The sequence below is a fragment of the Heteronotia binoei genome, chromosome 17, assembly GCF_032191835.1.
Source record: "Heteronotia binoei isolate CCM8104 ecotype False Entrance Well chromosome 17, APGP_CSIRO_Hbin_v1, whole genome shotgun sequence".
NCBI classification, from domain to species: Eukaryota; Metazoa; Chordata; class Lepidosauria; order Squamata; family Gekkonidae; genus Heteronotia; species Heteronotia binoei.
The window spans coordinates 12,488,140-12,511,522 of NC_083239.1; the positions used below are offsets into that span (position 1 = coordinate 12,488,140).

Sequence of the window (23,383 nt, forward strand, 5' to 3'; positions counted from 1 at the left end):
TTTCTACCAACTTTCCCAGTATTGAAGTCAGACTGACTGGCCTGTAGTTTCCCGGATCTCCTCTGGAACCCTTTTTAAAGATGGTTTCCTGCTTCTAATATATTTGAAGAAATTTTATTGTTGGTCTTTATGTTTTTTGCAATATGCTTCAAAACAACTGCAGGGGTGGTGGTGGTACCTGGTCTCCCCTGGGACTGTGGCAAAGAATGGCTTTTAAATCTTTCCCCCCACATACACACTTTTGCCCTGATAGAAATGCCTACTTCCTTCCACAGCTGCTTGAAGCCCCTAGCAATGGAGCATTTACAATAGAGGAAAAGATGTGTTTGGAGGGGGGGGGGGGACTGACCCCCTTCCCTAAAGCTGCCTTCACAATCCAAACCAGGTTCCTGGGAGTCTGCTTTTCAGGCCAAATTACACACTATTCTCTTCACAGAATTCCAGCACTGAATGAACTCTGGCTCTCATTTTAGTACATTTTTGCCACCCAGGGAAGGTATTGGTGGAATTTTCTACTTCAAGAGCTGAAATAATCTTGGACTATGCTCTGTTATACCCAAACATATATGCACCCATTTGCCTGCTATGTTGCTGTTGTTGACTTGAAGCAAAAGAGAAAACTCTGCATAAAACTCTGCAAGGATGTGACATTTCCATTTCTCTTATCATTTTTAATATGCCTTATGAGAAAACTCCAGAGCCCATGTAATCCTATTATAATGTTGTTTAGTACCAGTGTTTTTTTGACCTGTTCCAGGGTAAAGACCAACGCAATGCTCATTCAAAGTACAGGTGATTGCTAATGAATACAATGGCTCAATCATTAATGCTGGCACCAAGCAATCATGTTCAGCAAAGCTGATGATATCAGCTAGACAAAAGACAAATTGATGTCATCGTGCTGTCAGTCCTAGAAATGCAGGCTGATCCTTGGATCATTTCAGACCATTTCATTGGCAGCCTTTGGCATCAATCTTTTCCTTGCAACACACTGGACGAATAGCCGTAGGACAGAAGGCCATTGGTTCACATGCTGGCCACATCCGCCACCTTGGCACTAGAAAGACCTTGATTGTGAACCCTTAAGGAGGAGGGGGAGGAAAATAGTGACGCACCTCTTGGATTCACCCTGTAGGCAGACCCCTTTGGTGCGAAGGATATCACACACTGCTAGAATGAGTCATTTTGCAGCCAAAGCAAACACAGGCTGTAATGCCGAACCTTCTGTTGATTTCGTATAAAACAGACCTCGGGCTGTGCTCTAGTCAACCGTGTGAGCCAAGCAAACCTGTTGGAGAGCAAGACAAGCCAGAGTTCAAAATGGGGCCTCTGCGCAGAGGAAGCCTGATAGGACAGGTATATTTTTCAAGTGTGGGAGCAGGACGGTTATAGAAGAACAGTTGCTTCAAGTATAGAATGGAGTTGCGTATCCCTTTGCATCAGACTTCAGTTGCAATTAGAGAAATGCATGCCTACTTGGGATGTAATCCCACTGAATCCAGTGGGACATTACCCAGCAAGCTTGCAGATGAGGCAAGCTGTACATTGGCTTTGTCATATAAGCTTTTGGAGGAGCACCAGATTTGGTCAGATGAAAGCAAGGAGGAATTGAGTGAGTGGTCACAGGCTATTAGCCCTGATAGCTGGGCAGAACCACTAGGTAGGGGTAGAGGCAACAACCCAATGAACACCAGTTGTGGTATCAGAGGACTCCCTAGCCTCTGTGTCTTCCTCCAAGGCTTCACAAAAGCATCTGTGTGGCCACTGCAGGAAATGGGATACTGGGCTACTCTAGCAGGCCCAGTCTAATGGGCCTGTGCTTAGGCTGCAATAGTAAGAACATCTTCCATGATTAAACCCCATTAAGTAAAATGAAATGTATTTCTGAGCAGACCTGCTTAGGCTTACTCCCTTAGTTAGGTAGCCAAAGTTAGCTTCTTCCAAACTGAAGACAAGCCAAGGCTGACTTAAGGAACAGGCTTAAAAAATGTTTAAGGTACTCTTACAGCACCATCTCTATAGAGATCCAAGTGGGCAGCCATGTTGGTCTGAAGCAGTAGAACAAAGCAGGAATCAAGTGCACCTTTAAGACCAACAAAGTTTTATTCAGAATGTAAGCTTTAGTGTGCTAGAAGCACACTTCATCACAAAAGCTTACATTCTGAATAAAAATGTGTTGGTCTTAAAGGTGAGCCTTGACTCCTGCTTTGTTCTAGCACCATCTATAGGCGCCAGTGTTTTACAGTTTTTGCTAGACAAGACTTTTCTGCTTCCAGATTGATAGAAGAGTCTGAGAAATTTCAGAGAGGTAGAACTTTCAGTGCTTTGAAAACAAATCCAGAAAGTTTTATTCCAGGGTTTTGGGATCTCTAAAAGTGCCAGTCCCCAGCTTTGCAATGCTTTGAGGCTAAAATGGGAGCAGGCGGGAGAAGTCCGCTCAACATCTCTCCCTCCCATTCCTACCAACACCATGATTTGGAGGAGGACAGAAATCCAGCACTAGGAATTCCAGGAGAGATTTCCTCATGTAGTTTATACGGTGATCTTAAGATGGGATGCGATGAATAATTGCGGGTAGCTCAGAATGTACCAGAGTTGGAAATTCTGGAACGAGCAGCGATGCAGGGGCTGCGGGAAAGAAAGCTTAGCAAGTCAATGCGAGTCTTGATATACAGCCAGTAGCGGGCTTGGATGGTTCTGCTAAACATGAATATTCTTAATATGCTTCACAATATTAACTCTTTGTGGAATTCGTTTGTAACGTACCTCTTTTAAATACTAAAGTCTTTCCTTTGCGTATTTTCCATTAAAGGCTTTTTGGGGGGGGGGGGGGATGTATTTCAAGTTTATTCAAAGTAAAGGTCGAAGCTGGGTGGAGGAGCCCCAGCTTCGCATACAGAAGATCCCAGGTTCGAATCCTAGTTAAAGGATTTTGGGGAGCCACTGCTAGTTGGAGTCGAGTTTGCCGGGCCAGCAAACTCCGGGCTAGGCAGGTGTAACGCTTAAGAAACAAGCCTCTCCCCGTGAGCTTGGCGTCTCCTGTAATTTGACAAGAGCCACATGCCTCTTGCTAGCCTTTAGCAGGATTTTAAAGCAACAGTTTTGCAACGCATCTCTCCCGGCGCTCCTTAACGCTTCCTAAAACCCCAAACCAGCCCGCCCCACTTTCCCAGCACCAATCAGGAAATCGCGTCCGCGGGAAAAAGGAGTAGGCCCGCCTACCGCACGTCACGTGGGTGATGTCACGTGACCCAACCAGGCGCTTCCTTGAGTCACGTGACCTGAGTCTCTCCTCCTAGAGGAAGAAGATGGGCATGGCGAAGCGGGCGCTCCCGCGTCTGGTGGCCTCGCTGCGGCCGGTGAGTGGCTGGGAGGGGGGGCTCTCTTTTGGATGGGAAGGTGGGCTGTTTCCTGTCCGCTCAGCAGAGCTCAGTTCTAAATGGCGGGCATTAACGCCCCCCCCCCCCCAAAAGCCCCCTCTCCCAGAGACAATGGAGACCCGAGTTCAGATTCGTCCCAGATCAGGAAGAATGTCTTGAGTTACGTAAAGTTCAGTTCACATGTTACAGCAAACATAAATATATCCTGCGTGTCCTTATGCACTCCTATTTGTAAGAGGTAATGGCCTGGGTTTCTCTGACTTCGGCTGACAAGTAGAGAGGAATATTGAGACTTCTCTGTATTGGAAACAGAGTTGAAGGAATCCACATACACACACCTCCATGAACAAGAAAGTGTTTTATCTGGGACCTACAAATGGTAGTTTCTGGGCCATGTTCTCACATGCTAATGTGAGAATGCATTTTGACAGCAGTCACAGCGTACTGATGCTGGAGTAAGCAAATAAAAGGAGATGCTCAGCCAAATAATAGTACAATATAGGAGACTGGTGCCTTATGTCTAGGTGGGAATCTTAGATAATAAGCATTTTGGAGCCGTAGAGTCTCATTTGACAGTGATCTTGTGAGCAGTGAAGTGCTGGCTCGTTGTTTGCAGCCTTGTAAGGGAAACTCAGCTTTCTTCTTTAAAAGAGGGACGCACTAAAGTTCTTCTGGCTGGACCATGCCAAAATTGTTCTAGTGTGATAGTTGGCCTGAGGTGATGATCTTAGACTGGGATGGGCAACTTGTTTGCCTTAGAATCTGCTACTGAAGGCTCCAGTTGGAAACCAGCTCTTCTTGTTTGCAGCTCTGGTAATTTTAACAATTTTTTCAGCTGTGGGGTGGTGAGTCAATGCTGTCAAATTGCTACAGGCCTTGAGGGCTGGTTGAGAAGTTCCTGTGTGTCAGACGTGGCCCCTGAGTTGCAGTTAGCTCACCTGTGCCCTCAGCAACTAAAATAACAGTAATCCTTCAATTTCTCATACATTAGACATACTAAATGAGGGTGTTTGTGAAAATTGCTAACCCCTGTTTAATTATCTTTTCCCCATCCACCCATCCCTTCTCCTTACAGCTCAGCTCAACAGCTGGTACGCTTCCCAAGCACGTTAAAATCGTTGAGGTTGGTCCAAGGGATGGCCTGCAGAATGAAAAGGTAAGTAAGAGCATCAGAGATGCCCTGCTGGATCAGACACCAGTGGTTTGTCCAGTCCAGAATCTGGTTTCATGCAATTCTCCTGAGGGTCAACAAAGAAAAGCAAAAGCCTTCCCCTGGTGCTGCCTTTCAGCACTAGTATACTGCCTCTGAATGTGGAGGTTTCTTGTACGCATCATGGCTAGCAGCCCTTGATGGCTCTTCTCCTCCATGAACGTGTCTAATCCACCTTTAAAACTATCTGTGCTCATGGCCATCAAGCTGAGCATGGCTTGCACAGGCAGTTTAAAGTCATCTTTTGCTGCTTTCTTATTCTTGAACCTTCTGATTTTCAAACCATCTGTTATAACATCATCAATCCTAAAATGTTCCTCCCAGCTAGAACAGTTGTTGTTCAACAATTCCTCCTTCACCTTGCATCCTGAATTCCATTTTCTCTGCAATCCAAACATGTTGGTTAACAGGAATGTACTAGGGTCGGTCAGTGGCTCATGTAGAACCTTGGGTTAAATCTCAGCTTGGCCATGTATTCACTGGACAGACACCCTTGGGCAAGCTATATTCTCACCCTCTCAACTCATGTTAGTCTTTTGGTAAAATAGTTTTCATTTTAGGCTATCTGTGAAATGGGTGTCAGCTGCCTCTTCTGATGAGGACATGGGTGATTGCAAAAACCAGATCTAAGTTCTTGGCATGTGTGAACATTTTGTGATTTTTGATATATTGAATCTGTCACTCATGTGACATATGGGCAGTGGTATCCAGTTATGCCCTGTACTGCAAATAATTGCTAAATAATCTTGTTAATGTATCTCTAAAATGTGAAGGAGAAGTGGCTGACACTGTCAAGAGAATGGCCTTAAAATGCCACTATGAGTGGATATGAAAGGTGGAGGGGCCTTGAGAGCCTATGGTGGAGATAAAAAGTTTATTCTATTCAGGGGCAGTGGATCAGTGGTAGAGCTGCTGCTTTGCATGCAGAAGGTCCCAGGTTTGGTCCCTGACTTCTCCAGTTAAAGTGTGCTTGGTGGCAGTTGCTGAGAAAACTATTCAGAGCAGACAGTAGAAAGAGATTGTATGAGACTGCTTCCTAGTTCAACCAGTGGGGTCTGCTCAGTGGGGTAAAGGTAAGCGCTGATGTCTTTGAACTCTCTGCTCCACGGTAACCCAAGAGTGATCAGGGAACATTTGTGTAATATTGACTCTGCTGTGTTTATCTGTTCCAAAGTCAGTTGAGCGCTGGTAGGTTGCAACAGAAGGAATCTTTTGCTGACTAGGCACTTGGCCAGAGGGGCAAACTCCCAGTAATGGAAAAGCAGTCTTTCTATGTATGTTAATGATGTACTAGGTGCATAATATTTGATAGGGAACCAGATACAATAACAGCATTAAAAATTAAAAGTCAAAGAATGGTTCCCACCCATTCCTCCTTTCATTTCTGATATTCCAGTCTGTCTCACCAGCAAATTTGTTCCCCCTATTTGTTCCTCAAGAGTAGTACCTTCACTTTCCTCCTCGCTTCCACGCAGCCCACTTTCCTGTCTTCTACTGGTGATATAGCTTCCTGCTTTTTTCTGGATTTATAGGTGAATATTTTATATTTCCACTTGGGCTGAACCCCGTGCTTTATTAACTGTTGACATGCACAGGCTCAAAATGTGGGTTATTGAAACTAGTTATTGCATTGTTTGGAGCTGATTTTTTTGTTGTTGCAAGCCTAAATGTTCCCTCAGGTTTGTGGGAAAATTCCATCTATCCCTGGGTTCCCCCCCTTGGAATTTTTTTCATATGCACATGACAGGGACAAGTTCAGAATTAGATTACCCACAGATATGGGGGAAATCGCAAAATCTTTGTGTATCTGCAAATTGTGTGAACCCTGATGCATTAATGAATTTGGCTGCTCAGTAAATATGTTCTGCTTTCACTTTCTGAAACTTCCGCAGTGAGAACTAGAAAGTCGCTTTTTAGAGAATTAATGCTATATTCTTAGGATTCCAATAAACTATAAGCCACATGTAACAGCACCAAGGTTCAGTCCATGTGTCACACACCCTGACAGATTACATGACAATAAATGTATTGCTTAATTTTAAAGTCTGTCCACATTTAGCACAGTCCAATCTTTCAAGTGTTGCTAAGATTTTATGTATTCACATATAGACCTTTTTGCAAAATGTATGGGAAAGCTTTGTCCTAAATGAAACACACTTGTATTTGTGTTTCAGTTTGTGAGTAGATGGAGGGAGAAATAATGTTAAGGGCTTTTTGTAAGTGAAGAATGTTTATCTCTATACTTTTCCTTTGTAGAACATTGTCCCCACTCAAGTGAAGATAGACTTCATTAATATGCTGTCAGAAACTGGTCTTTCAGTCATAGAAGCTACCAGTTTTGTGTCTCCTAAATGGGTTCCTCAGGTTAGTAGCAATAATACGTTTTTCTCCTTGAAGCCCTGTAAGTGTACAAGTTGGGTAGTGGTGCAGGGCGCACGGCATAGGCTTATACATGGGAGGCAGAGGCTTGAACCTTTGCTGGTCTGCTCAGCTTCCTTCACAGAGTTTTTTTTGTGCATGCATTATGAAATCACTTTATACTCTGAACTCGAGATGTGAAAACGTGGGGTGGGGGGAGATTTGTCCATCTGTTTTTCCTTCTTTCATTCCATTTCCAGTTTGAGAAATTGAGAAAAGGTGTAATAAAGGGGGAGGGCTGTATTTTCCCCCAGTTCTTTTTCATTTCCCTGCCAAAGGGTATAAGGTACACCCTTCAGTACTTGATTAATGGTTGTAGTTGAAACAGGAGTGGACTGTTCACGTATTTTGCTGTGGGCTGGACTCTGCAGCTTTGGCACTAAAGGAATTAAAATTCTGCAGCCAGACAGTCCTGATGCTGCACTCATCATGCAGTTGGAGCAGATTCATTCTCCTTTTTTGCATCTATAACTGTCTTGCATAATTTTATTTGAGCTTTGCTAGTTGTGGAAAGAGCAGTGAAAACACATCCCCCATCCTCTAAAGCAGGCATTTCCTGCGATCTCAGCAGGAGTTGCTCAGTCAAGGTCCACATAGCTCTGCCATCATGAGGGCTAGAAATAGGGCCGCTATTCTCACCAGCACAAATGAGAGCTCTGAGAGCACAGTCAGTGGGCACTATATGCTCACAAGGACTGGAAGCATTTGTCCCTGTGGTCTCCTTCGCTGTGATGGAGAACTCGCATACTTTCCATAGCATGGAAATTGGAAACTGTGCAAAGCTTAAGCAGTTGGTGGTGAAATAGTAACTTAAGGGAGCAGAATGTTCTGTAATGTCTTAAGGTCTTTTGGGGAAGTTCAAAGCATTGAGGTTGGCTGGTTTTTGTGTATGTGTGTGTTGGGACCTAAGAATTCTTTAATTTGCCTCCGCAGCAGCTTCAATGCACTTTTCTTTTCTTTTAAAAATACACTTTGTATTCCTGTGTAGATGGCGGACCATGCTGAAGTCATGCAAGGAATTCGCAAGGTTTCAGGCATCAACTACCCTGTTCTGACCCCCAATCTCAAAGGCTTTCAAGCAGCGGTAAGGGTGGCCTGCAAGGCAGAGGCTTCAAGGGTTGGAGAGCCTGCAGTGGGAAATGCATGTCTGCAGCTGGGGTTCCTTTGTGACTGTAGAGCTCCATTTTCTGTGCAGAGGTTCTTGTTTGCAGAGGCTGTTCATTTATTTCAGTGGACAAAGCCGTTTCAAGTCCACACAGCTGTGCATTTCAGAGCAGTCCTGTTCACAAGATACAGGGAATGCACATAAGAGAAGCCCTGTTAGATCAGGCCAATGGCCCATCCAATCCAACACTCTGTGTCACACAGTGGCAAAATTTTTTGTGGCTAATAGCCACTGATGGACCTCTGCTCCATATTTTTATCTAAACCCCTCTTGAAACTGGCTATGCTTGTAGCCGCCACCACCTCCTGTGGCAGTGAATTCCACATGTTAATCACCCTTTGGATGAAGAAGTACCTTCTTTTATCCATTCTAACCTGACTGCTCAGCAATTTCATCGAACGCCCACGAGTTCTTGTATTGTGAGAAAGGGAGAAAAGTACCTCTTTCTCTACCTTCTCCATCCCATGCATAATCTTGTAAACCTCTATCATATCACCCCGCAGTTGACGTTTCTCCAAGCTGAAGAGTCCCATACGTTTCAACCTTTCTTCATAGGGAAGGTGTTCCAGCCCTTTAATCATTCTAGTTGCCCTTTTCTGCACTTTCTCCAATGCTATAATATCCTTTTTGAGGTGCAGCAAAAACATATAGTCCATGTTCAAGAAACACTTTCTCCTTTATACATGTGTTGAGTAATTCTCATGGTACAGTGAACACATGTACAGTTGAATTTATCCAGGTACTGATCCAGGTATCCCAGATTTATCCAGGTACTGATCCCCAGTTTCCTTCACAAAATGAATGTGCACTGGCTCTTTCTTACAAACAGATATATGCGTGTGCAGGCAGGATGTATGTCTGCCCACTGTAAACCTGAGAACAGGATTATTGTCTTCCTGCACTAAAATTAATAGAGTGTGCTATTACCTGGTCGAGATACAGCCAGAGCTCAGTAAGAGTGTGGAGGGGGGTTGCTTTGTGAGAACCCTGAGCTTTTGAAGAAGGGGTGGTGGTATACCAAATAACACCATATCTGACAAAAGTTCAGTAAATGAATCCTCGCTCCACCGCTGTCTGCATTGCAGCCAGTTGATTACCCACCTCACAGGGTGGGTGTTATGACCATAAAATTGAAGGGGAGAGAATGATATAAGTTGCTTTGGATCCCGCACTGGGGGACAAAAGTGAGGTACAAGTATCTAAATAAATTAATGGCATTACATGTTTGAACAGTGGGCAAAAACCTCTGTAATCTTTTGAGTTCCACCATATGGTTAGATGCAGCCTGACCAACATGACTAGAGGGGTGAAACTCCTGGGCTGTGCTTGCTTTGAAAAACCCAACTTCACTTTGTAGCTCATTGCATTCTGGAAGTTTGGGGTCTGATCTTGAGGTTCCTGCTGCTGTCTTACCACAGAAGTGAATCTCACCTGGTTTTCCTGCTATCTGAACTGTATGTTCAGAATACTTTATAGACAAGGGATGACCAAACTTGCTTAACTTAAGAGCCACATAAAATAAACATCAGATGTCTGAGAGCTTCAAGGCATATATATTACACATGTCTTTATTAAAACTCTTAATACTTTCTTTGCACAGAAAGATAAAATACATATGCATATACTTTACAACACGACTATACTAGAAGACGACTTTTTAAAAAACAAAAGCTGGGAATAACAGTCCCATAAGATCAGCATAGGGAAAGGTTAGGGAATTATTTTTTGGCATCAGTGGGAGAAGGAAAGACGCATGTACCTTACAAATTACTGACTACCATTTGCATCATTATGCATCTCTCTTTGTGTACGAGAGCTGTGAAACTAAGGGGGAACCCTGAGCTGGCCTTCTTAATTCTGTCCCTCCTTCCAGGGCTTCCTCAGCTCTTGCGCTCTCTTTCCCCACTCTGGGTCTCAGGGCAACCTCTGTGGTGGAAGAGGCGAACTTGCAAGCCTGCCTGTTTCCCCCTCCTCCTCTGCTTCAACACAGTGGAAATAGTTGCCTACCTAATGTTCAGCACTCAAAGGCTGACTGAGGCCCTAATGCTAAGCACTCTTACTTGAGAGTAAGCATGCATTAAGCTCCATCTCAGGAGCCGCACAATATGTGTAGAAGAGCTGCTTGTGGCTCCCAAGCCGCAATTGACCACCCCTGTTACAGACCAAAATGAAAAATATCCCATGACAATTCAGTTTAAGAGGCACAACCAGACCTCATTTCAAGAGCCAATGCAGATGTGAGGATCTTGCACATATTCCGGGCAGGTGCCCAGTTTTGGGCTTTGATTGAGTCTCCACTGGGGGCCAGGGGAAGGTAGCTCTAAATGCAGGTTCAGTTCGTTGTTGAGCACTTCTTAAAGTTGATTCTCCGCCCCCTTCTGTGTGAGCAGGTGGCAGCAGGAGCCAAAGAGGTGTCAATCTTTGGAGCGGCCTCGGAGCTCTTCACAAAGAAGAATATCAACTGCTCCATTGACGAAAGCCTGCAGAGATTTAGTGATGTGCTGAGTGCAGCGAAAGAGGGCAGCATCCCAGTCCGAGGGTAAGAGAGAGGGCTGGTTGCCAGCTTCAGGGACTAATGAGCATCTGTATTTGTTAACCTGTGGGGTGTTGACACCAGAAGGGCAGCTTGTGTACAGTGGGGGAAGCAGGAGAAGGTCCAGTTTGTCTGCCTTTTGGGGGTGCGGGATGAATGATAGTGTGCTTTGTCTGCCAAAAGTTCCAGGTTCAGTTTCTGACCTCTCCTGTTAACAGGATCAGGTAGGAGGTGATGAGAAAGACCTTTACCCTGAGACACTGGAGAGATGCTGCCTATCAGAGTACAGTTGTTGAGAGACCAAGTGACTGACTGCATAGGAGGCAGCTTCACAGGCAGGCTGGGAAGACAAAACAGCCCAGAAAGTAACCCTACCTTTCTTCCCGTTACCATGTCCCCTAGCTAGATGACTTGTGTAGCTCCTGCCTATGCTGTGAATCACCTGGGCTTGGCAGCCTCCTGCCATCCAGTAGCAGTTTGTGTTTGCTGGCCCAGTTTCCTGACCAGGTAGGGCTGGCTCAGGAGAGATGGCTTCTCAGGCTATCAGCTTGCTGGTACTTTTCCTGCTGACTGTCATGGCCAGTCTGCTCTGCGGCTTCATGAAATCTCTTTCATTCTTTTCAAGTCATGAAGGTGAAAAAGTGAGGCTGCCAGGAAGGGGAAGGGCTGCTTGTTTCTCTGTAAGAATGGCCTGGATAGAGATCCTTTGCCTCTAGTCTTCTGTTCCCAGTAGGGACCAGCCAGAAGGAAAAGTCTTCTGCGTGGCTGGGTGTCTTGACAGAACAGTATGGGAGGTGGGCCTCTCTCAGAAAGCATGACTTTGCCTGTTTTCATCTTCCAGATGTAGCTCTTTGCTGCATGGGTTTAGCCAAGGCTTTTTTTTTTGTACCAGGAACTCCTTTGCATATTAGGCTATACCCCCCTGATGTAGCCAATCCTCCAAGACCTTACAGTAGGTCCTGTAAGAAGAGCCCTGTAAGCTCTTGGAGGATTGGCTACATCAGGGGGTGTAGCCTAATATGCAAAGGAGTTCCTGCTACAAAAAAGCTCTGGGTTTAGCTATGTCTAAGTTCCTTTTGGGCAGCTTTTGCTAAAGTTCCCCATGCCCAGTTCTTTTTTTCCCCTTTTTGCAAAAAAAGGGCAATGGTAGAGCTTCTAGTCTGTGGAAAGCTATTAGTCTCAGGATGTAATAATGTGAGCTTTCTCCCTCTGCTTGCAGATATGTCTCCTGCGTCCTTGGCTGTCCTTATGAAGGAAAGATTGCTCCCGCTAAAGTAGCAGAAGTGAGTGCTTGCCATCCTTTGCCATGGACATTTCATGATTTGTCAGATACATCCAGCATAAACATTGGGGAATTAGGGAAGACGAAGGGGGTACTTCTTTGTATTCTCTGTCCTCTCACCTGTTCAAAGTTGTATTGACTTTGGGTTTTGCTGACACACCAGATTTATGCTTTTGTAAGTTCTGTGGGAAGAGCAAGTTGTGATTGCAGAAATGTGTGTTGCAGTGAGTCGCAGGCTGCCCTGTGTGAAGTCCCACCCCACCTTACGTCAGCTTGTCCCACATCTGGTAAACACAGACCCTACTTCAGGTGCCCCCTAGCCTTTTGAGATGAGGCAGGTGGCAACATAGGAGAGGGCCTTCTCAGTTGTGACACCAAAACTCTAGCACTCTGTCCCCAGAGAGACTGGTATGTCCCTTTCTGTTGCCATTTTCTGCCAGCAGGTGGAGACTTTTATTTTGCTTGGCGTTCCTCCATGATCCATCCTGCCCATTGTTTTAATTGTAGTTATATTACTAATTGTGTATTTTATCTCTTGTTTTAATGATGTGCCTTTTATTGACTTCAGTGCTTTTTAAAATATGTTTTATTATGGACATTTTTAATCTGCTGTCTGCCCTGGTAGCCCTGATCAGAGCAGAAGGGCACGGTATAAAGTTCGTACAGCCAGTGACAGGGCATGAGGAATGGGGCAGATGCATGGCTTAATGTTGGGACATATAGGATCAGCTGATTTTGGAACTCTGTCTTGAAGTGCTGGGTGGAAGGGTTGCCACAGGCCTCCTATTCTTTGCTGCATCATGGTGTCCTTAGTGTTGTATCAAAACACCCTTTGTTGAGTTAACAGAGAAGCAGTGTTTCACTGTCTGGCATTAGGGAATGCTGTGGTATAAGTAGGTCTGATTGGTACTAAATAGGACACCGCTGTGTGAGGAGAAGTGGATTTAAAAAGCATATTTCCCATTCAGATTAGCACCATTTGGAGCAGTACTTTACCAAATGAATGGATTCTGGTTCCAGCTGCAGCAATAGTAGATAAAGCGTGGCGGGGGGGGGTGTGTGTCTTGTAGCTTAACAGCAGAAGATGAATATGGCAAAGATAATAAGAGACCTCTTTGTGGGAATGGGATCCTGAAACTGAAATGCCTAACCTGTAACTCTTCTGTTCTTTGTCACAGGTATCGAAGAAAATGTATGCCATGGGGTGCTATGAGATTTCCCTGGGTGACACCATTGGTGTTGGGACACCTGGTAACATGAAAGAGATGCTATCTGTGGTCATGAAAGAGGTGCCTGTCGGGGCTCTTGCAGTGCATTGCCATGATACTTACGGACAGGCTCTTGCCAATACGCTAGTGGCACTCCAGGTGAGTTTCTCCCCCCTGTTTAGGACTCCACAGATGAAGGCATCATTAGTTAAAGGATAGGTGACTCAAGTAATGCACCCCAGCCACATAATGGAAATGACCCAAAGAAAATGTGTTGTTTTCCATTCTAACACAGGGTTAGGGAATTAGCACACAAACGCAACCTCCAAAGTGGGATCCATCCACAGAACTCTTCCAGAAGTAATGTTTGTGACCTGCCTGCAATGTCATCCTTCAGAAATGTGTCTTACAGTCATGGCAACTTCTGATGCTCAAAATAAACATGGTTTTGAGGTCAAAACCAATGTGGGGAGGCACATTTTCCTCAGTCCACACCCTCAAATTTGAGTTGCTCAGCATACACCGCTGTAAGTTCTTGGAGAGAAACTTGGAGGCAGCTTCTGGAGAGGTTTTGTTTCTTTTGCAGATGGGTGTGAACGTAGTCGATTCCTCAGTGGCTGGCCTCGGGGGCTGCCCCTATGCACAAGGAGCATCCGGGAATGTGGCAACTGAAGACATGGTGTATATGCTTCATGGCCTGGGCATCCATACAGTAAGTCTGCTGGTTTTGAGTGTAATTGGAAGAGGATGATTTCTGCTAGGGCTAAATCTGTTCTTTGTTTTAGAGGCAGTGTGAAGGAGTTTGTTCTGTCAGTCTTTTGGATGCTGAAGGCTTGCAACTTCAGCCTCTTTTGCTGGTACTTCAGTTATTTGTATTTTAAAATAGGTGTGTGCCTACCTTTCTCCCGACAGCTCAGGACCCAAGGTGGATAACAACAGTAAAATGCACGGTTCATTAAAATGGTGTTCAAACGTTTAAAAACTTTAAACAATACATTAAAATAATCAGTCTCTAAAACGCCCTGTTTATAGACAGGAAAACATTCCCTCTTGCTGAGGAGAGACAGAACTGCCCTAAAAGTTCTCTGGGATAACTCTGTTTTACAGCCTCATCATAAAGCCTAGAAGATACAAGGCCCTCCTTGCCTCCTTCAGGAGTCTGTGGCAGAACTGGTATCTCTCGAATTAATGCTTTCTGACCTGTCTTTCAGAAAAGCTCCCAAGTCAGTTAACAACAACTCAAGAAAAATCAGAGACCTTGCTGTTTTTCTAGCTTAATAAAATGTATATTACAGGTTTTATATATATATATATATATATATATATATATATATATATATATATATATATATATATATATATATATATATATATAAACTAATATAAATCTCATATATATATACACACACACAGTTTTTAATATATATATATAATATAATATATTAAAAACTGTAATATAAATCTCATGTATGTATGTGTATATATGTGTGTGTATGTGTATATATGTGTATATATATGAGAGATACTGAATTACAACTTCATTTAAGTCTCGCCACATTTTATTCCTTAAGGGACAAGAAGTTAATGCCTGCTGGTTTATCTGGCCAGTCTACTATTTCCAAACATAGGAAAGCTTTTACTTTGGCCCAATTTAATGTCCTGTCCTCTCACTCTTGAAAGGGAGACAATGTGGTATATTGTACCAGGAACATATATGCCTTGTAAAAGCAGAGAAGTTGAAACTGTTTGGCATGTCTTACTGCACTGCCCTTTTTACTGCAGCCTTAGACATAATGTAATTACTTTCATTTAAAAAAAAAAATCCAGATAGATCAGAGCAATTATACATTTCTTTTCTCCTCTTGGATGATGGACTTTGGATGAGGGATAAAGTGGCCAGATTCTGTGCAGCTCAGTATTAATTCAATTGATCATATTTGCTTTGTTTTAATGGAATCTGCGTAGCATTTTTAATGTAATATTTCTTGTAATATATTTACCTGTGTTGGTCTTTGACCATAACTAATTTATTATTTTAGAAAAAAATCAAAAAAACCTTCAAATTAATCATAGTTTAAACAGCAAAACCAACTGTGAACATTTGAGCCTCTTGCTATCTGCCCCTTCCCTTGTTGGTTTACTGACTATAGTTGAAGCTGATGGAGTTGCCAGCTGAAACATGCAAGCAAAGCTTTATTCGCTAGTGCAGGGATCCAGAAAATGGGCAACTGTGGCAGGCAGGCTTAGTCACAGAGTTGGGAAGGTTGCAAGCCCAGTGTCTTCCTGTGACTGAGGGAACTGTTTCCAAGTGGGAGTTTCTGGCAGATAAAAAGGCAGTGCCTCTTAGACTTTTATTTATTTATTTATTTATATTTTGATTTATATCCCGCCCTTCCCACCGAAGTGGCTCAGGGCGGCTCACAACACATAAAAATTTAACATAGGGTTTAGCTTTTAAAACATCAATTAGCATCATTTTAAAACAATAAGTTAATAAAACATAAACATAAAACCAGCGGTCTATCAAGATGCCCCTACCACCATCCGAAGTTCCCAGTGTCGGTTAGTTGTAAGCCAGCCGGAAGAGGGCCGTCTTGCAGGCCCTGCAGAACTGCCCAAGGTCCCGCAGGGCCCTCACCTCCTGTACGCAGGCCCCTGTACTTTTCTGAAGTACAGAAGAGTCAAAGCTAGTTCTTTGCTTTGGAGAGGAATTAGGTGGTGGTTGGGAAACATATTGCCAGGCCCCATGTTGAGATCACCGTCTCTAGCTGCGGTCACACACGCTAAATAATACACTTACAGCTCACTTTCAATTCACTTTCCAACTGGATTTGTTATATCCAGTTCATATAGTAAAATCTGCCTTGAAAGTGCACTATTTAGTGTGTGTGATTGCAGATTGTGTGTTCCCTTTCACGGTTTTCAATAACTGGTTGTCGGAAGGGCCCATTGCAGGTGGGTTCCTGTCTTCAGAACTTGAGTTGATGTGCAAAATCAGTTTTGTTTCTCTCTTCTCTCCTTGCCCCCTTTCCTTTGAAGGGTGTGGAACTACCAAAGCTCCTTGAAGCCGGCTCCTTCATCTGCAAAGCGTTAAACAGGAGGACGAATTCAAAAGTGGCTCAGGCGTCCTGCAAACTGTGAGATGGGCTGTGCCTTTACCAGACTTGCTGGGAGCAAAAGGGCAGTGCTGGCCTGACATCTGCCATGGAGGCCGGCTTCCCTAGTTTTGTTGAAGCACTCTTTGCCAGCCTTGGGACTAGATGGCAGGACAGTCAAGGTTTACAGTTAAACTGGTCGGGGAAGCTGTATGCACTTGAACCTTGCTGGATCCCTAGGGCCACTTTGAAGAGAACTCTAGTTGCTGCTGGACTCCAAGGAGCAAGCTGGTCACTGCAGAAGCAGTCTTGGTTCTGGCTGTTTCATTTGCTCCTTCTGAGCCAACTTTGCAGTTTGGGATAATTCTACATGGAAGAAAAAATCCTCTTGGGATAAATTACAGATCACACCGGTAGTCTTCTCAGTCCCTTCTCCACAGCATTTCAGCACACACTGACAACAGCAAACTCATTGATGGAGCAAAATCAGTCAATTACTCTATTGTGCCACTTGCTGATTGATGCAGTCCTATCGAGTTGCATTTAAGGTCATCTAACTCAGAGGGCTGTCCTGCAAAACACCTGCCTTGATGCACTTTTGCTGCCTGGCCTTTCAGGAAGGTCGGCGTCATACTGGCAGTTTTCTCCAGCAGATCAGCAGTTTCCAGGGAGAATATTCCAGCCACTTTCACACTTGTGGTACAAACACGTTTGTTTTGAAGAGCTCCATTGGGCAAGAAATTATTCTGTGCAACATGCGATCGTGCCTTTTCCAGACAGAATTACTCCTGTGACCTTACTCATTGGCAGCCAGTTGAATGGAAAAGAAATACTTCTTACTCTTTTTTTTTTAATAAAATGTATTTTGTCTTTGAATCTATTTAAGAATTATTTAGTTCCCCAATAAAGGTGGTTTCTGTTTCAGCCGACTTCTTTCATAGTGATTATATAGACACCAGCTACTTAAAAAAATATCCTCTGTATCCTAAATGCATTTTATATATTGAGAGATAAAAATAGTCATATTCTGTGATTACCAGAAAGGCTGGTTACCATTTGTATTCTTGAGAGGGAGCACACACACACACATGAACATATGAAGCGGCCTTATACTGAATCAGACCCTGGGTCCATCAAAGTCAGTATTGTCTACTCAGACTGGCAGCGGCTCTCCAGGGTCTCAAGCTGAGGTTTTTCACACTTCTTTGCCTGGACCCTTGTTTGGAGATGCCAGGGATTGAACCTGGGACCTTCTGCTTCCCAAGCAGATGCTCTACCACTGAGCCACCATCCCTCCTACATATGAAGCTGCCTTATACTGAATCAGACTCTCGGTCCATCAAAGTCAGTATTGTCTACTCAGACTGGCAGCGGCTCTCCAGGGTCTCAAGCTGAGGTTTTTCACGCCTATTTGCTTGGACCCTTTTTAGTTGGAGATGCCAGGGATTGAACCTGGGACCTTCTGCTTCCCAAGCAGATGCTCTACCACTGAGCCACAGCCCCATTCATGGCTCTCCAGGGTCTCCAGCTGAGGTTTTTCACGCCTATTTGCCTGGACCCTTTTTAGTTGGAGATGCCGGGGATTGAACCTGGGACCTTCTGCTTACCAAGCAGCTGCTCTACCACTGAGCCACCGTCCCTTCTCTGCCAGTGTGACACACACATCCTAAAGTAACAAAGCTGTGTCCTGTATCTACTACATGGATTTTGCTTTAATTTTTAAAGAACTGCCAAACCCTTTCACATGAGGGACAGCGGCCTACCTGAGGCAGCTACCTTGTTTGAACCACTGAATGTATCTTAAATGTGTGTTTTTTAAAATGTTTTTTCTCTCCCAAGTTGTTTCCATTGTCCTCCTTTCCTCCATTTCCTCCTCAAAGCAACCCTGTGCAGTAGGTTAGGCTGTGACTGGCCCAAGATCACCCACTACAACTCCATGGCAGAGTGAGGGTTTGAACCTGGGTTTCCCAGAGTTTAGCCCCACACTCTAAGCACCGCACCGCACCACAGTGGTTGTCAGTGAGATAGTGGCACCCTTGGCTTTCTCCCACTACCAATTTGGGCAAAGAAGAGGAGTGGATACTCTAAAACAGGGGTCCTCAAACTTTTTAAATAGGGGGCCAGTTCACTGTCCCTCACACTGTTGGAGGGCCGGACTGCCGTTACTGTACAAGGCCGCGGGCCGTCAGTTCTCCGTCTTCTGCATCTCTCTCCCTTCCCCACACCATACACCCCGGCCTGGGAACTCACCTCACCTCAGTATCGCCTCACACTCTGTCTCCACCGCCTCAGCCCAGTGCCGGAAGTGTGCGTTGCTAAAGCGAGTTTAGGTCGAACGTCACTTCCGGTCTGATTTTGCCATAACCCGGTGGGCCGCATAAACGTCCTCAGCGGGCCTAAAACATGAGCTGTCCTTATCTGTTTGCCAGCTGACCTTAGCCCGTTTCCTTCATTTCTAAGAGAGAGATAATGACACTGTTTCTGCACACGTATGCATGTGTGCACCTATGGAACAGAATAATTACCTTGACTGGAAAGCAGATAAAGTCTGGTCACTGGGCAAGTCTCTAGGGGTGGCACCCGGAGGCTGAAGCCCTGAGATTCTTCTTGTCCTAATTAATGCCTGCAGTGAGCCAACTCAACAGGCTCCAGGAAGGAAGCTAGAAGCCACAGTCTTATATTTAGAGCTCTCCATTTGGGGGTTATAACAATACATTTGTAACCATAACATTTGACCGGCTGCTCTTGAATAGGGTGAGGACAAACTAAGCAAAATTTGGCATATGCTTTAAGCCTTGGTTTCTCTTAATGCCAGATCTTACCCCAGATCTCCGCATATAGAGGAGATAGTTTTTGAGCATGTGCAAAGTGCCTTTTCCTGCTCACTAGATAAAACTACAGCTTACATTCAGCATTCACAGCAAGGCATTCCTAGAGCAGCATATGTGATCCGAAGGCAGAAGTCAGGCCACAGCATCTCTTAAACTTGAGCCAGCTGAGGAAGTGGCAAGACTTTCTCCATGGACACAATATTAGAGGATGCCCTTTGGAAAGTTGCACAAATATGGGAGAATAAGGGCATTTTCAAAGATAACACACTGCACTTTAAGACTCTCATGCTTGATACATGAGTTAATTTTTTGGGGGGTGGGGGTGGGAAGGGTGAAAGAGCAAGCAAAAGAGAAAATCTTGTGTATACATCTATTTGCGGCACTTTATGCAAAGCAGTTCACAATTTAAAACAGGAAATACCCTTTTGCTTGGACTCTCCATGTATGCATTGTTTTCAATGTCTAATTATGAGCATTGTCTCTAATTTACATTGTGATGCACAGTAAAGAAAGGGATTGTTAAGTCATTTGGAGTAAGCATTTGTTGGCAGGATCTGTAGCAGTAACGCTGCTCCCTTGTATTGGAGGGGAGTGCTGCTGTTGGCAGGACATCTCTGCAGGATCCTGCCAAGTTGGGGAATAGAAGATTTGAGGATATTGGCCTATAGGAAGCCACAAGGGTTTTTTTTAAAAAAACAGCCATCAAGATTTTTAAACTAAAGAAAAATCTTGTTCTGTGGTCTGCCAACATTTTTTTCCCAACAGTAGCGTCATTCTCGAGAGTTTGTGCTGTGTCCACAGTCTCTAACCTCAGTTCATTGTATATTCAAGTCCTAGAACAGCATTCTTAGGATACTAAATGCACATTTATTATACTTTAACCACCTTGGTTCACTTTTACACACAGCTTACCACGCAGTCACGTCCCTGTTCTCTCCACAGCATCCGTCAGTTTTCCCACCATCTGCGCCGAAGTTACAGGAAGTGCCGCGGCTTTTGCGTAGCAAATGTAAACCGCTAAAACCCAGTTTACATTTGCTACGCAAAAGCCGCGGCACTTCCTGTAACTCCGCCGCAGATGGTAAGAAATCCAACAGACGCTGCGGAGAGAACAGGGACGTGACCGCTTGGTAATCTGTGTGCGGAAACGGTATCAGTCTCATTGGATTACATGCATGGTTGGGATTCTCAGGTTTACTTATGAGGGTTTTTTTGTAAATATGAAGGCAGCACATGGATCATAAAACATAGTGTATATCTACACAGAAATTGTCTGAAGTGTTCAAAGCAATTTGGTCTGTTACTAAACGTGTATTGTTCTAACACTAAAATTTAGCCTCTCTGTCTCTCAAAAATTTAGCCACTGTTTTTTACAGGTACTCAGTACTGGCTTAATTTCACCCCTGCTCCCCTGCTACATTTCTGTTCATCAAGCTGTTGTACAAGGAGTTGGAGCAGAGAAGGTCTGCCCTTCCGTCAGTCTCCAAAGATGCTGCTGCATTGCTGCCCATCACTTGCTACATACGAAGAAACCTCATGTGTGAATGGAGAACATAAGAACATAAGAGAAGCCATGTTGGATCAGGCCAATGGCCCATCCAGTCCAACACTCTGTGTCACATAAGAGAAGCCATTTTGGATCAGGCCAGTGGCCCATCCAGTTCAACACTCTGTGTCACATAAGAACATAAGAGAAGCCATTTTGGATCAGGCCAGTGGCTCATCCAGTCCAACACCCTGTGTCACATAAGAACATAAGAGGAGCCATGTTGGATCAGGCCAATGGCCCCTCCAGTCCAACACTCTGTGTCACATAAGAACATAAGAGGAGCCATGTTGGATCAGGCCAATGGCCCATCCAGTCCAACACTCTGTGTCACACAGTGGCCAAAAAATTTATATATATATATATATATATATATATATATATATATATACACACACACACACACACACACACACACACACACACACTGTCGCTAATAGCCACTGATGGACCTCTGCTCCATATTTTTATCTAAACCCCTCTTGAAGGTGGCCATGCTTGTGGCCGCCACCACCTCCTGTGGCAGTGAATTCCACATGTTAATCACCCTTTGGGTGAAGAAGTACTTCCTTTTATCCGTTTTAACCTGTCTGCTCAGCAATTTCATCGAATGCCCACAAGTTCTTGTATTGTGAGAAAGGGAGAAAAGTACCTCTTTCTCTACTTTCTCCATCCTGTGCATTATCTTGTAAACCTCTATCATGTCACCCCGCAGTCGACGTTTCTCCAAGCTAAGGAGTCCCAAGCGTTTCAACCTTTCTTCATAGGTAAAGTGTTTTACAGGCTTCCCCCCTCCCCCAGCCAGCTGGCCGGCGGGGGAAGCCCCGCCCCCAGAGCCATCATGCACCTCCATGAACGATTCCCATAGGGAATGATGGGGAATTGATCCAAGGATATCGGGGGCTCTGGGGGGGCTGTTTTTTGAGATAGAGGCACCAAATTTTCAGTATAGCATCTAGTGCCCCTCCCCAAAATACCTCTAAAGTTTCAAAAAGTTTGGACCAGGGGGTCCAATTCTATGAGCCCCAAAAGAAGGGGCTCCTATCCTTCATTATTTCCTATGAAAGGAAGGCATTTAAAAATTTGTGCAGTCCCTTTAAATGTGATGGCCAGAACTCCCTTGAAGTTCAATTATGCTTGTCACACCCTTGCTCTCGGCTCCGCCCCCAGTGTCTCCTGGCTCCACCCCCAAAGTCCCCAGATATTTCTTAAATTGGACTTGGCCACCCTACTGTAGAAAGGAAAGTCCGGACGGGGATTGCAAATCCTTTCCACAGTCACCAGAGGGCGATTCAGACTGCACATTACAATGTCGGCATCTACAAACTCACAGCTGGTGCAGTCATCACCTGCTACCTCTAAGCTGCTGTGCCAGACCTTTTGTTGGTGCTGCTGACCAATAAAATTCTTCCATGCCCAGGGAAATGCTGATTGCCACTTTGGGGTCAGTCAGCAATTTTTCTCCAGGACAGTTTGGCAAGGGGTCCTGGAGGTTTTTGTCATCTTCTGGGCATGGAGCAAGGGTCACTGGGGATGTACGGGGGTGGGGGGGTGGGGGGGTATTTATGAATGTCCTACATTGTGCAGGGGGTTGAACTAGATGACGCTGGACGTACCTTCCAATTCTACGATGATATGATTCTACTGGGAATAAGGCCCATTGTGGAGAAAAATACAACAGGCTCTAGAAAGAGGCTCTGGGTGAGTGCCCCCCACCCTTGCAATCTTCCCACCTATCCAAGTGAAGGCATGCACTCCCCCCCCCCCTTCCAGGGGAGCAGATCTCTGTATCAGGAGAGCAGTTGAAATTCTGAGTGATCTCCAGTCCCCACCTCGAGATTGGCAACACTGGTTCCCAGGAGGAAATGGCTGATTTGGAGAGTGGAGTCTATGACACTCCCCCTCCTCAAACCCACCCTCTCCAGGTTCCACCCCTCAAATCTCCAGGAATTTGCCAACCTGGAGCTGGCAACTGCTGAGTCAGGCTGTCATAGGGGCTGCTGCTGAACAGACCTAGTCAAATCATGCCGGTCAGGTGGCATCAAGTCACCCAGATGTTGCTGCCAGGCCTAGGGTAGCCAACCTCCAGGTGGAGCCTGAAGATCTCCTGAGAGCACAACTGAACTCCAGAAAAACAGATCTCTCTCCCCATCCTGAAGAAAATAACTGCCCTGGAGGTAGGCTTCCTAATCTCCCAGTCCCAGCAGGGGAACCCCTGGTTTTCCAGGACCACCCTGCTCCCAGCCAGCTGGCTGACAGGGGAAGCCCCGCCCCCACAGCCACCATGTGCCTTTAAATCTCCCACAGATTTAGAAGTCTGCAAACAAGTTGTGTTTTAAAATGTGTGTGTGTCCCTTTAAATTTGAGCAGGAAGTGAAAGCTACATTGGGAGGGGCCAGTAGCAGAGCCCTGTGTGTGTTTGTGTGTGTGTGTGTGAGAGAGAGAAAGCATAGTCTCTGTGCTTGTTTTGCATTCATTTCAAATGTTTTTGTATAGAGACCTGTTTATGGGATAGAGGAAAACTCCACCTCTCTCTCTTTTCATTTACCTGTGTTAGTCTGACAAAGTTGGCTGGAAATACCACAGCTCCTGTGTGTAAAGCACCAGTGAGATCATAAAAGTGTGTGCTTGCAAACTCTGTTTATTTTGGCTGCTTTGTTAGTGTGTGTTAACTTTCATTTACTGGAATTACTGGAGGGCCAAGGAAATGAAAAC

The 23,383-nt window shown here is 44.8% G+C and overlaps 1 protein-coding gene across 3 annotated transcripts; it reads left to right on the forward strand.

The window, feature by feature from the left end:
- The first annotated feature begins 1,192 nt into the window (after window positions 1-1,192).
- On the forward strand, window positions 1,193-17,215 carry HMGCL (3-hydroxy-3-methylglutaryl-CoA lyase). Of its 3 annotated transcripts, none has more exons than XM_060257624.1 (9): window positions 1,193-1,356; window positions 4,456-4,536; window positions 6,847-6,954; window positions 7,997-8,092; window positions 10,564-10,712; window positions 11,926-11,989; window positions 13,167-13,355; window positions 13,783-13,908; window positions 16,236-17,215. In XM_060257624.1, exons 1-9 carry the CDS (start codon window positions 1,213-1,215, stop codon window positions 16,335-16,337), a joined length of 1,059 nt encoding a protein of 352 aa, XP_060113607.1. In that variant the 5' UTR covers window positions 1,193-1,212; the 3' UTR covers window positions 16,338-17,215. The 3 variants fall into 3 exon arrangements, with proteins under 3 accessions (XP_060113607.1, XP_060113609.1, XP_060113608.1); XM_060257625.1 differs by lacking the exon at window positions 1,193-1,356 and adding an exon at window positions 3,172-3,359; XM_060257626.1 differs by lacking the exons at window positions 11,926-11,989; window positions 13,167-13,355; window positions 13,783-13,908; window positions 16,236-17,215 and having other exon boundaries at window positions 10,564-10,716.
- Window positions 17,216-23,383: the final 6,168 nt, after the last annotated feature.

Excerpts from the sequence above, each read along its gene's own strand:
- HMGCL (XM_060257624.1), top strand. The coding sequence starts at position 1,213 with ATGCCGAACCTTCTGTTGATTTCGTATAAAACAGACCTCGGGCTGTGC. Across the intron at positions 6,955-7,996 it reads CTCCTAAATGGGTTCCTCAG|ATGGCGGACCATGCTGAAGT; the intron begins GTTAGTAGCAAT and ends ATTCCTGTGTAG. Across the intron at positions 8,093-10,563 it reads TCAAAGGCTTTCAAGCAGCG|GTGGCAGCAGGAGCCAAAGA; the intron begins GTAAGGGTGGCC and ends CTGTGTGAGCAG.